This window comes from Toxorhynchites rutilus, chromosome 3, assembly GCF_029784135.1.
Source record: "Toxorhynchites rutilus septentrionalis strain SRP chromosome 3, ASM2978413v1, whole genome shotgun sequence".
Classification (NCBI taxonomy): Eukaryota; Metazoa; Arthropoda; class Insecta; order Diptera; family Culicidae; genus Toxorhynchites; species Toxorhynchites rutilus.
Window position 1 is genome coordinate 294632652 of NC_073746.1, and position 12877 is coordinate 294645528.

Genomic DNA, 12877 nt, shown 5'->3' on the forward strand with positions numbered 1-12877 from the left:
CCGATGCGTTTTTGTAATTTTTCCGGGAAAGTTTGGAAAAATACGATACTTTCTATACATTGTTGGAAAGAGGAGCAAAAAATCTATAATTTGAGATGCCAAACACTCATCTACGACATACAAAACTCTCATCCTTCATGAATCTGTAGTTATCCTCCGTTTGCCCGATGCGTTTTTGTAATTTTTCCGGGAAAGTATGGAAAAATACGATACTTTCTATACATTGTTGGAAAGAGGAGCAAAAAATCTATAATTTGAGATGCCAAACACTCATCTACGACATACAAAACTCTCATCCTTCATGAATCTGTAGTTATCCTCCGTTTGCCCGATGCGTTTTTGTAATTTTTCCGGGAAAGTATGGAAAAATACGATACTTTCTATACATTGTTGGAAAGAGGAGCAAAAAATCTATAATTTGAGATGCCAAACACTCATCTACGACATACAAAACTCTCATCCTTCATGAATCTGTAGTTATCCTCCGTTTGCCCGATGCGTTTTTGTAATTTTTCCGGGAAAGTTTGGAAAAATACGATACTTTCTATACATTGTTGGAAAGAGGAGCAAAAAATCTATAATTTGAGATGCCAAACACTCATCTACGACATACAAAACTCTCATCCTTCATGAATCTGTAGTTATCCTCCGTTTGCCCGATGCGTTTTTGTAATTTTTCCGGGAAAGTATGGAAAAATACGATACTTTCTATACATTGTTGGAAAGAGGAGCAAAAAATCTATAATTTGAGATGCCAAACACTCATCTACGACATACAAAACTCTCATCCTTCATGAATCTGTAGTTATCCTCCGTTTTCCCGATGCGTTTTTGTAATTTTTCCGGGAAAGTTTGGAAAAATACGATACTTTCTATACATTGTTGGAAAGAGGAGCAAAAAATCTATAATTTGAGATGCCAAACACTCATCTACGACATACAAAACTCTCATCCTTCATGAATCTGTAGTTATCCTCCGTTTGCCCGATGCGTTTTTGTAATTTTTCCGGGAAAGTTTGGAAAAATACGATACTTTCTATACATTGTTGAAAAGAGGAGCAAAAAATCTATAATTTGAGATGCCAAACACTCATCTACGACATACAAAACTCTCATCCTTCATGAATCTGTAGTTATCCTCCGTTTGCCCGATGCGTTTTTGTAATTTTTCCGGGAAAGTATGGAAAAATACGATACTTTCTATACATTGTTTGAAAGAGGAGCAAAAAATCTATAATTTGAGATGCCAAACACTCATCTACGACATACGAAACTCTCATCCTTCATGAATCTGTAGTTATCCTCCAAAACCTTACAAAAGCACGGAGGATAAATGGAGGATAACTACAAATCGCTACATTTTTTTGGTGTTGAAAATTGTGAATTTTGTGCCTACGAACTACGATCTGCGGATATAATTGATGTTTGACGTGGGACTACGTCTTTTCAGGGTGCCAAATCAGAAAAGTGTTACATGAAATAGGTTCAACGTTTTTGCTGTGAATGGATTTTGTGTCTATATCAACAATCGAATGAAAAATTCTCTGAGATTTGTTCGATATACCAAACATTATGATTCCCTGGTCCGTAAATGGACTGATTTGATAAAAATTGCAATGAAATTGAAATCGCAATGTTCAAAAAGTTTTAAAGTGGTCATACTAATGGATCGAGAAACGTGGAAATCCACCGAAAGTGTTTGAAGACGCCGAATTGCAAACTTTATCGGATGAAAACGATGACCAAACTCAACATCAACTCGCAGAACAATTAAGTGTTGACTAATCAACTTTTCTCTGATGTTTAAGCAATAATAATAAGCAATGGGAATCATCCTGAAAGTTGGAAGATGGGTTTCACATGATTTGACTGACAGACAAGAAGAAAATAAAAGGTTGGAAAAAAAGAAATCCATTATTTTTGCGTGAAATTCAATACTTTATTTAATATGCTTCGGATTGTCCGATTTGGTTCAAATATGCACCGTTTAGTTGTAAAATTCATTGTCATTTTCCATTCTAATATCTCTATCATGGAAGTCTTGAAGTCTTGGTTATTTTGCAAAAAAAAAACTCTAGTAATTGTGTTGCATTGTTCTGATGATACACAACACCTTTTCTGTTGGCAAATTCTGTTCGTTCCTGGTCACTCGCTAGCTTCAAACTATCCAGTTATTGACAGTAGATATCTTAATTTAGTTTTTGAAGACTCAAGCAACTCATGATAAATGATTCCTTTCAAGTCTCGTCGAATACACAGTAGAACCTTCCAGGTCGTTAGTCCAGGAATAATTATATACAGGGTCTTTCAGATAAAACGCTCGGGTAGAAATTTTTAATAACTTCTACAAAAGTGAACCGATTTTTATTTTTAAAAAACGAAAATAAAGCTTATTTTAGGATATTTTCGATGTGACCCCCCCTTTTTTCGATAACGCGATTTAAACGGTGAACAAAATTCTTCATGCACAACTCTAACATTACGACTTCGATGCTGTTGAAAATCCGAGTTATTTCTTCTTTAAGTTCCTCCAAATTTGGTGGCTTATTAACATAGCAACGGTCCTTCTCGTACCCCCAGAAGAAGTAATCGACGACGAGAAATGACGAAAATTCTTACCATAAGAGGACAAAGTTTCATTAAGGCTTCAGTTGCTCGAGTACTGATTTCACTAAAAATACACATTCTTGTAAATTGTACATTTTGAACGAATACTATCTTCCCGAAGTGGGGAATGCAGTACAGGTCGGACTCGATTATATACGAGGGGCTTAGAATGCAAGGGGTGTAAGTGACTTGATCGATTTCTCTTCATCAACTTTTTCTTCAGTTAATAACTCAACTGCAAAAACGTTCCAATTTGAGTTTGCTGTAGAATCCGATAGATGAGGCTCCTGTCTTCCGCACTGTCAAATACAGCTGGGAATGTATTTGCAGCTAAGTTATGACCAAAAGAGAGAGTCGATGTAGAGAAATCGATGAAATCACTTACACCCCTTTCATTCTAAGTTCCTCATATAGTCGACCATTTTTTTTCAACAATTATTTTCAAATCCTATACATAATCGAATCTCAAGAAAACAATTTTTTCATTAATGTATGAATGTCAAACATTAATAGAAAAATAGCTTTTTTGTAATTCGATTATGTATTGGATTAGAAAATTAACGTTGAAAGTGAAATTGCGATTATATATAATCGAGTCCGACCTGTATTACCATCGACGAAGCGAAAATTTTTTTATAAGGAGCTATTCGATTTTTTTTGCCTGAGCGTTTAATCTGAAAGACCCTGTATAATATCAGTGAAATTTCGCTGGCAAGCTATTTCTGCATCTGATTGTGACTAAAGATGGAATTGAACATATTCAATGTATCCCGAACGCGAAAGATCATGTGTTGACCCCGACCAGCCGACCACTTCGACCGCAAGGTCAGATCGCTTCGGCAAACAGACAACGTTGTGTGTTTTGTGGGATCATCGAGGTGTAATATGGTATGTCCTTTTGAAACCAATGAAATTGTTAATAGTGAACGTTAGTCTTTAGAAAACATACGCTGCGCTGCACTTGAATTTAATCTTCATCAGCGCGCGTTTCTAACAAACACGTATTCTCTCTTGGTACGAAGTGTACCAAATGAATAAACACGAGAGCGCCGAATGAACACAGTGCAGAATTCAGATACTAAACATCGCTTGTCATTGTGTGAGCACAGCGCTGCATCTATGCCAACCGTATGCACTTGTGTGAAGAAAAATAATTCAACAGAGAAAGCAATCCAGATTCAAGCGCGTTGTAAAACAGGTATAGAAATACGGTGCAAAGCACGACGCGAAACTCGGTGCAAAAACAATGCTGACAACAAAACATTTCATCTGTGTTTCGGAACGTGCTCATCAGCATGAGCGCATGTGTATACAAGGAGTGAGAGTTCAGCTGAGTATAAAAGCTTGTTACACATCAACATCGCGTTGCATTCTGAAGACTGGTGAACGTTATTTTTTTTTTTATCCCTTTTGTTTATTTTAGGCTCATTAGCATTTTAGCTGTAACAGAGCCGAATTTTAATCGTGTACATGTCACATATTTATCATATCTATAATTAGCACATTACACAGTTGTCATTTTTCGGCGTTAGAGTATTCCCTTCTATACCATTGCAAATGGTACACATTTACACAATAGCCATTTAAGCGTAAGAGTTTTCTATCTGTTCTTCCATTATTCAGTTAAGACTGGACAGCGGAGACAGTCGTTGATCCATTGTTGAGTTATTTATAGAACAGCAGCCCGATGTTTCTTGCAGAGCAGAGCAGTTGTATGGATGAATCGATCTTATTTCGACCGTGGATCGATCTCCATCGCTGATGATTGTTGCGTGGACGTAGTTTTTCTGTAACAACAAAAAGATGGTCAATGGGGGCCCTGAGTTTTGAACTCACGATGTGAACGTTATTAAAAACAATGAATCGAATCAATCCGTGCTCCGCTTCAAGAACGACCCCCAAGAACGATATCAGTGATTTCTCCTGATGACAATGCCCACACCTTACTAGACCGGCCAGGAAAATGGATGAGCTACTCGATGGGGATCAGCTACCACATGTGGCTTATTCATCAGACTTGGTTCTTTCCGAATACCATTTGTTTTCATGGATGGGAAACGCACTAAAAACGCGAAGTATTCATAAATTGGTTGAAAGATGAGAAAAAGGTGCATCTTCTTATGGTCTTTACTTTGACTATGATATTTTTAATCATTTTCAATGTATTTTCAATTAAAAAACCGGCTGGTAGATAAACAGTTTCAGTGTTCTTATTTATTGTATTATATATATTCTATTTATTTTCTCAGTGACAACCAACCCTAATCGGGGTTTTCACATTTCCAATAACTTGTTAGCGATATACAACAGAACCGAAGACAGCGTCAAGGTCATCTCCGTTGTTGGTCATGTTCAGTTCATGTCGGTGTCGCCTTCAATGTCAGTTTGAGTGACTGAAAATCAATTCCAAAGTGAAATCTCGTTTTGGTTTCGACCTTCGTTCTCTTTCTCCAATACACAATTTCCTTGGCCACTGGTGTTAACTCTAATGAGGTTCAATAGTTCACCGCACAAACACTCCGAAACCAATCAAATCTGCCGTGTGCTTTAATTGGGCAATCGAAACCTATTTAACACGTCCAAGTCGTGCAAAAATATTTATAAAGAGCGAGAGGAAAACCCGTGCAATGAGAGAGCTACAAATTAACGACCAACATCCAAGAAACAACCTTGGGGTACTTAAATTTCACCCGCGGAACTCGGAACTTCGCTGTTCCATGTCTGGGCCGGCCATTCATCACCGCTGCACTACAATCACCATTCAAAACGACACGGGATTCATGTTCCATCATTATACATTTTAGTTCTATGCGGCGAGGGCTTCTTGGAATCATCATTTAGCAGCAAGATGTGGTCAGCGAACGCATTTTTCTTTCATTCGACGCAATTATTTTGTCGGAGAAAACCAAAACAGATTAATTTTCCCCCGCAGACTACACTCATTTAAGCAATACCTTTTTTTCTCATTGTTGCACTCTGTACCTTATAGAGTGCATACGTTGCTTAATCGCCGTTAATGATCGCCGAAATAAGCGCTGTTCCAAGGCTACGACGTTGCAGTGTTTAGTATTGTTACGGATTCTATTTTGTTTCTGTTTTTCATCTTGTGTGTGATTATTGTTATAGAGTACCTACCGTAATTAACGTTGGACGTGAATTGAACTGAAATTGATGAGGTGTATATGAATGGTTTTTATGACCAGTTTGTCCTTACCATGGTGATTAAGCTTGCTCTGCAGTTCGTATCTGTTCAGTTATTTCGAGCTCATTGATAATTAATATTTTCTGTATGTAAGTATAAACGTACTTGTATAGCAGCTAAATGATTCGAAACTCAGAAACAACTCGTGTAACGACTTTGACCGAGGTTAAGACCTCGGTACGCAAAAATACGCAAAATACAGACATAGTTCAAGGAATTGGAGGTAAATAAGAATTTCATTCGCGTAACGTCCAGTATTATGTCCAATCGAGAGACCCAGGCTTCTATCATAATGTCACATATTCATCAATATTTAAACAACCCTAGCTACGTTAGAGCTTAGCACAGGGGCGTCAGTTCCCGCCCTGAACCGTTCCTATACCATATTGAAAAACCCACGATGATGAATCATAGCGGTTACATAAGTTCAGCACAGTTTACAGGGATGGTATGATTTTACAGTGACGAAATGATTATTGTATTTTTTCACCATAAACTGAGACAATCACCATCTATCGCAGTAGGAGTACAAACAGCACGCGTCGAACCCAATCAAATTAGGAATCGTGCAGCCGACGCGGCGTTTGCCTATGATGGAGCGAAATAGCTCAATGCAATATCCCGTTAAGCTGACATGATGATTGCAGAAAGATTGCAGAAAAAACAGCATCATCCATGCTGTCATTAAACGCTACTGTTGGAGCAAACTTTCACTCGTCGTGTAGATGCGGATTGATGAACCGTTTAAAGCCATAGACGGGTTATTTCGCGATCGGCAATAATTTCCCACGAAGAGTTACAGACATAAATATTTCATCTGAAAAGCTAATGCAAAACATGCTAATTTTTTTTTGTTTTTGTTTATTATGCTTTCAGGAATAAAACCGGTGATGGATTCGAGCACTGTAATCGTCCGGTGAGGATATCAGCGACAGCATTGCTGCACCAGAGGCGTACCTCCAAAGATGTGACTGTACATTACTTCATTTAAACCAACGAAGAAATGCCACAAAGTACCGTTAAATATCAGCAAGTAACACATATTCTCACGAAATAACAGTGATTGTTATAACAGTGGAATAATTCCACCGAGTAATCAAAGGACTGTCTAAGTACAACGGATTTCATGCCCACAAGCGAGCATTTTACCGCTATTGATCCCATTTTCCTTCCAATCAATTCTGAGCCCTGCAGAAAAGAACAATGGCTCCGTTTTCCTCTCTTCCGCGATCGAGTGGGTGCATCATGTCCCTGACAGGATTGATTGCAGTTTGTATCGCCATCACATCATCTCCAGTGGTCAATGGCGGTTTGATTGTTAAGAGACAAGCTCTGGAAAGCGATGCCACGACCAGGATCTCAATTGAAGAAACCACCACGGTGCTACCGGCGACCGTGACATCCACCAGTACCCGGATGATAGATTTCCAGGGTGATCCGAAACAACCACTGACTCGGGCGATAGAGTTCGGATTCAATTATGAAGGTAGGTTGGAGTTATTGTGTGTAAACTGATATTTTATGCCCAAATGTGTATTTCCGAAACTATTTGTATTTCACATGCTACTTGACGACACTCTCCATTTATTTGGTGCAAAATATTTTGAATACATTTCTTCTTTTGATAAATATTAATAACACACGCGTTCAACTAACTATGCGCGCAAGAAAATTTCGCGAAAAGTTTTTGCTAATTATTTATTCCTAAAAGTTGAAAACAATCTTTATTCTAAGCATTGCAAAATTGAGGGCACACCTTAAATTTCTACAAATAAATTAACATTTTAAGTGAGATCGTTGTGAATTAGCGATTTTTTTGTCAGTGTGTGTCAACACCGTACAACTGCTTGGGCAGTGTTGATTTTTGTTTTTTTTATTGATGTTCGAATTTTTTTTATCAAAATGGCATGTAAGAGGAGAGAAATATATATTGTTACACGTACAATGATAATAAATAAGAATTGTGGAGGAAAAACATTGCGGGAAATAGAAGCTGTTGTCGGAAGGACCCACTCTACAGTAAAGAAAATCATAAACAAGTGGAAATACGAAGAAACCATGAAAATATCCCGGGTAGAGGACGCAAACCGACCCTTCTGTCTTCTGATGATGAGCGGGTAATTCTGCGAGCATTGCGAAAGAATCCTAAAGTGTAAAGTGTGTATTCCGTTTGGGTTAGAGGAAATATGAGTTTTCCACAGCAATAGGGAATTTTTTGACTCAATCGTAACTTTTGAAAAGGGCGTATCGATTTGAGTAAGAGAAATCTTTGATAATTTATATCTCAAAAAATATGAGTCGTACCGAAATAGTGTGTTAGAAAGACTTATAGAGTATTGTTGGCTTAATTTGAAAAAAATATACACTGAGAAGAGAAAATAGTACTCTTTTTTTTTATTTACAAAATAAAATTTTAATTTGCGATATCAAAAAATATGTATTTTTTTATATTTTTTTCAATTTTTTCATATAAAATAGAAGTCACGTAGAAAATTTAAAAATTGGGTCCAAGATGGTTAAACTATGTTTGACGAAATTTGTGGAACATCGAATTTTTAGGAATTTTCGAAACTTCGAATTTTTGTATGTTAGCAATCATTCTTAGCCACAAATTATGAATTCTGATGTGATTTAAAACAAAAAAGGTTATTATCAATCTCCTTCTAAATGCAACCACTCTCGAGATATTTAAAAAAATATTTCTAGTTTATTGTTTTTTTTATAGTAAATAATCCCTTTTAATATGTTTGTCGTGTTATACCGTCATTATTTATTATTTATTTATTATTATTTATTTATATAAAGGCTACAGTGTAAGGAAAAATCCTTTTATACCGTCATGTTCATGAAATTTTATGAATTTGCTTATATTTTCCAACAACTTTTCCAAATACATCGTTATGGTAAAGACATATGTTTAGGAGTTACGTTACGAAACATTCGAAGACATGTTGGTTAATACAAAACGTAGCGAAACTAAAAAATCTTTTTTATCTTAATACAAACTTCAATCAATCAAAAAAATTGTTGGAAATTATGAGAAAATTCATAAAATTTCATGAACATGACGGTATAACACGACAAACATATTAAAAGAGATTATTTACTATAAAAAAAAACAATAAATTAGAAATATTTTTTTAAATATCTCGAGAATGGTTGCATTTAGAAGGAGATTGATAATAACGTTTTTTTGTTTTGAATCACATCAGAATTCATAATTTGTGGCTAAAAATGATTGCTAACATACAACAATTCGAAGTTTCGAAAATTCCAGAAAATTCGATGTTCCACAATTTTCATCAAAAATAGTTTTACTATCTTGGGCCCATTTTTTAAATTTTCTACATGACTTCTATTTTATATGAAAAAATTGAAAAAAATATAAAAAAATACATATTTTTTGATATTGCAAATTAAAATTTTATTTTGTAAATAAAAAAAAGAGTAGTAATTTTTCTTTTCAGTGTATATTTTCTTCAATTTAAGCCAACAATACTCTATAACTCTTTCTAACACACTATTTCGGTACGACTCATATTTTTTGAGATACAAATTATCAAAGATTTCTCTTACTCAAATCGATACGCCCTTTTCAAAAGTTACGCTTGAGTCAAAAAATGAACCATGATGATGTATTTGGAAAAGTTGTTGGAAATTATAAGGAAATTCATAAAATTTCATAAACATGACGGTATAACACGTCAAACATATTAAAAGGGATTATTTACTATAAAAAAGACAATAAATTAGAAATATTTTTTTAAATATTTCGAGAATGGCTACATTTAGAAGGAGATTGATAGTAACCTTTTTTTTTTAAATCACATGGATTCATAATTTGTGGCTAAAAATGATTGTTAACATACAAAAATTCGAAGTTTCGAAAATTCCTAAAAATTCGATGTTCCACAAAGTTCGTCAAAAATAGTTTTACCATCTTGGGTATATTTTTAAAATTTTCTGCATGACTTCTATTTTGTATCAAAAATTAAAAAAAAAACTGAAAAATATGTATTTTGGATATTGCAAATTGAATTTTTATTCTGTAAATAAAAAAAAAGAGTACTAATTTTTTTCTCAGTGTACATTTTTTTCATATTCAACCATCAATACTCTATAACTCTTTCTAAGACACTATTTCGGTACGACTCATAGTTTTTGAGATATAAATTATCAAAGATTTCTCGTACTCAAATCGATACGCCCTTTTCAAAAGTTACGCTTGAGTCAAAAAAATCCCAATTGCTGTGGAAAACTCATATTTCCTCTAACCCAAACGGAATACACACTTTCATTCGAATCAAAAATACTCATGTTTTGTCATTTGTCGATTTCATTTGGATTTGCTGTTCGTCAAATACGATGTAAAAATGTGATCATTATATTTTTTTTTCTTATCACTACATTGCCGTTCTACGCATAGTTGTCCCATGTTCCCAAATCAGCAACTGAGAAAAACGCAATCAAAGTTTTTTCGCATATTTCTCTACCACAAGCTGTAAGCATTTCAATTTAGCAATACACCGGGTTTTTTATAGGCACTATACTATTATTTAATGAAATGTGATGAGATCCCCTCACTGAATCAATCAAGCTTGATTACGGATTTAAAAATTCTATGTGGGACTGTTATGCCTAGAATATCAACATGAGACAATTGAACTTGATGTTGTTTTTTGATATACTGGGAACAAACAATTTTTTTTGTGTTTTTCCGAAACATTATGCATAGAAACATCGTTTTGTGAAGAAATGAGTGATCTGCAACACCTTCGCAGAATAGAAATCTCATTGTTATTAGGCATTCGCTATCAAGGTGTCAAACGTGGAAGAGGTGAATGATTGCAACATCATAATTTGTCAAGTAACTATTTTTTACCATTTCCGGTACAGGTACAGTTATGGTTTGGAGTTTGACGTAATAACGACAAAAGAGGGTCTGGACATATTGAGGCGAATGTTTCCAGCAAGTTCGGAAGCTTCTTTGTCTGTATCAGAGTTTTGGAGTGGTCAGCGCAATCTCCTGACCTTAACTCAATAGAACATTTGTGATCTTTTTTAAAAGTCATTACATTACATGACATTACAGCAATTATTAATGACCTCCGTTGGCCGCGGTAGTTTGTTATAGATGCATACTTTCAGCAAGATTTTGAAGATGCTGTGAGTTAATAAGAGTTGGGGCCCTTTTGAGATCCTCAAAATAATTATCCTTCTTTTACACCTTCCTAAGTCATGTTGCAGTCCAAGATAACAGTATTCTCAATTGTATTGGGATCTTGGCTTTGGGGTGAGCATTCGAGTGGCTTAACATGTCAAGATCGATGAAAGGACTTTATTTTTCGGCGGCGTGTTTTAAATCGTTATCGTCTTGAAGGACAGAAACGTTTCTCAGTTCAGGCCTTCGAAACGATTCCGTTTAAATTCCTCTTAAGAAGAACAAAATAAAGTTTGACGACGAAACACACCCGACATGAAAATCCTGTAGGAGTTTAAACATACCTTTTATTTTTCATAGTTACATAGTATTTTCCGCAGGTATACATGGAAAATACATGAGCCCTGTTCCCAGTTGTTTGGATGCCCAATTCCATATCCGCTTGGAAACCATCAAAGTCCAGTTGCACTTCCAACCTTTTTCGGGAAGGATTTCTGAGACAGTGCCGGAGGTTATTGGACTCTTGGGAATGCTGCGCGCAACGTTGTTTCAAGGCGAATGAGCTCTCAAGTTTAAAGTCTCTATAAAACAAAAATGAAAGAAAGGCACCACGACGCCTCTGATTTCCTTATTCCGCATAAAAATGTTAACAATCGGTTCTTGGAGAACAAGTTAAGCTAAACTACCAAGCTCATAAGTACTTCTATTGTTTTCTTTATATTATATTTATTTTTATTTTTCAAATCTAGTGATATGTTTTGCACAAATGTCTAAGAGTGTTTCTGGATTATATAACTCTCAATCTTCTGTTTTTTTTCTGCCTCAATTGATGTGATGACCTTCCTTCTTTGCAGATGTTTTTAGCGTAGGACTACATATTTACGCCTTTTAGGTGCCAAATCAGAAAACATATCACTATTTTATGGAGTAGTTATGTGTGACACAGATTTTTACAAGTTCACTCATCTCTAGATGCCTACTGTGCGTAAACCGCTCGCTTAAGACGCAAATGCAGTGCAGGAGAAGGGGAGAAGTAAAATAATGCAACGTAAGCTCCGCCTTTGTACCGGGTGGAGTATCAAAGTAACTTTCACTTGTGATTTTATTCAATTCTCGCTTTAGCCAACGTGCAGTCAACTGCTACACACGGAGATTTTACATAACTGGAAGTCTGAGAGGAAAGTAGTGCAATTGTAATCTTTTTATTGTTCGCTAATCCTAGTATATACCATGGAAAAATGCTCCACCTAGAGTTTCATACCGTCAGGTGGAGAGCGTTTTTTATGATTAAATCGCACGTACACATTGTCCTTTTGATGCGTTGTGAAAGACAGATAATGATGGTGGTGGCAAATATAGAATCGCAGTGCGTGCTTAAAATACCGCCGCGTATGATGTTGGTACCACACATGACCAGCTAGCTCAACTTTAGCTGTTTCTACAAATGCACGCAAATCATCAGGGGGGGGGTTGTTCAGAGTCACCAGATGATAATCACTTAGTCACAGATCCAAACTATAAGGGAGACAAAATAAGGCATATTTTACAATTTTATATCGATTAAACCAATAACGCAAATAAGTAGAGTCTGCGGTCCCGATACTGTAACAGCCAATCTTGAACAATTTTGGTTTCTTCGATTCCATTCCGGTACTTTTGCTTATGTTTTCACCTCAAGAGAAGCTTGTGGAATTCATTCTCAGTTCTTTTCCGAAAGGGACGAGAGTTTCTATAAGAGATGCATAATTGAATTACCTGCAAACGGTAACAAGCATATTTGATTTAAATGGGTTCATTTCAACCAAACTAAATAAATCCTTGCAGGATACGTAAAAATCATGGATTTCGTTTTCCTCAACCGAATAAAACTTATATCATTTAGAAATAAGCCATATTTGAGACAGAAT

The 12877-nt window shown here is 35.7% G+C and overlaps 1 protein-coding gene across 2 annotated transcripts in view; it reads left to right on the forward strand.

The window, feature by feature from the left end:
• LOC129774743 (mucin-2) overlaps window positions 1–12877 on the forward strand; it is a 198414-nt gene that overhangs the window by 162120 nt on the left and 23417 nt on the right. For both annotated transcript variants that reach the window (XM_055778672.1, XM_055778673.1), the window contains exon 2: window positions 6686–7295. In XM_055778672.1, the coding sequence (XP_055634647.1) occupies window positions 7013–7295 (283 nt within the window). In that variant the 5' untranslated portion in view covers window positions 6686–7012. The remainder of the gene's footprint in view (window positions 1–6685; window positions 7296–12877) is intronic.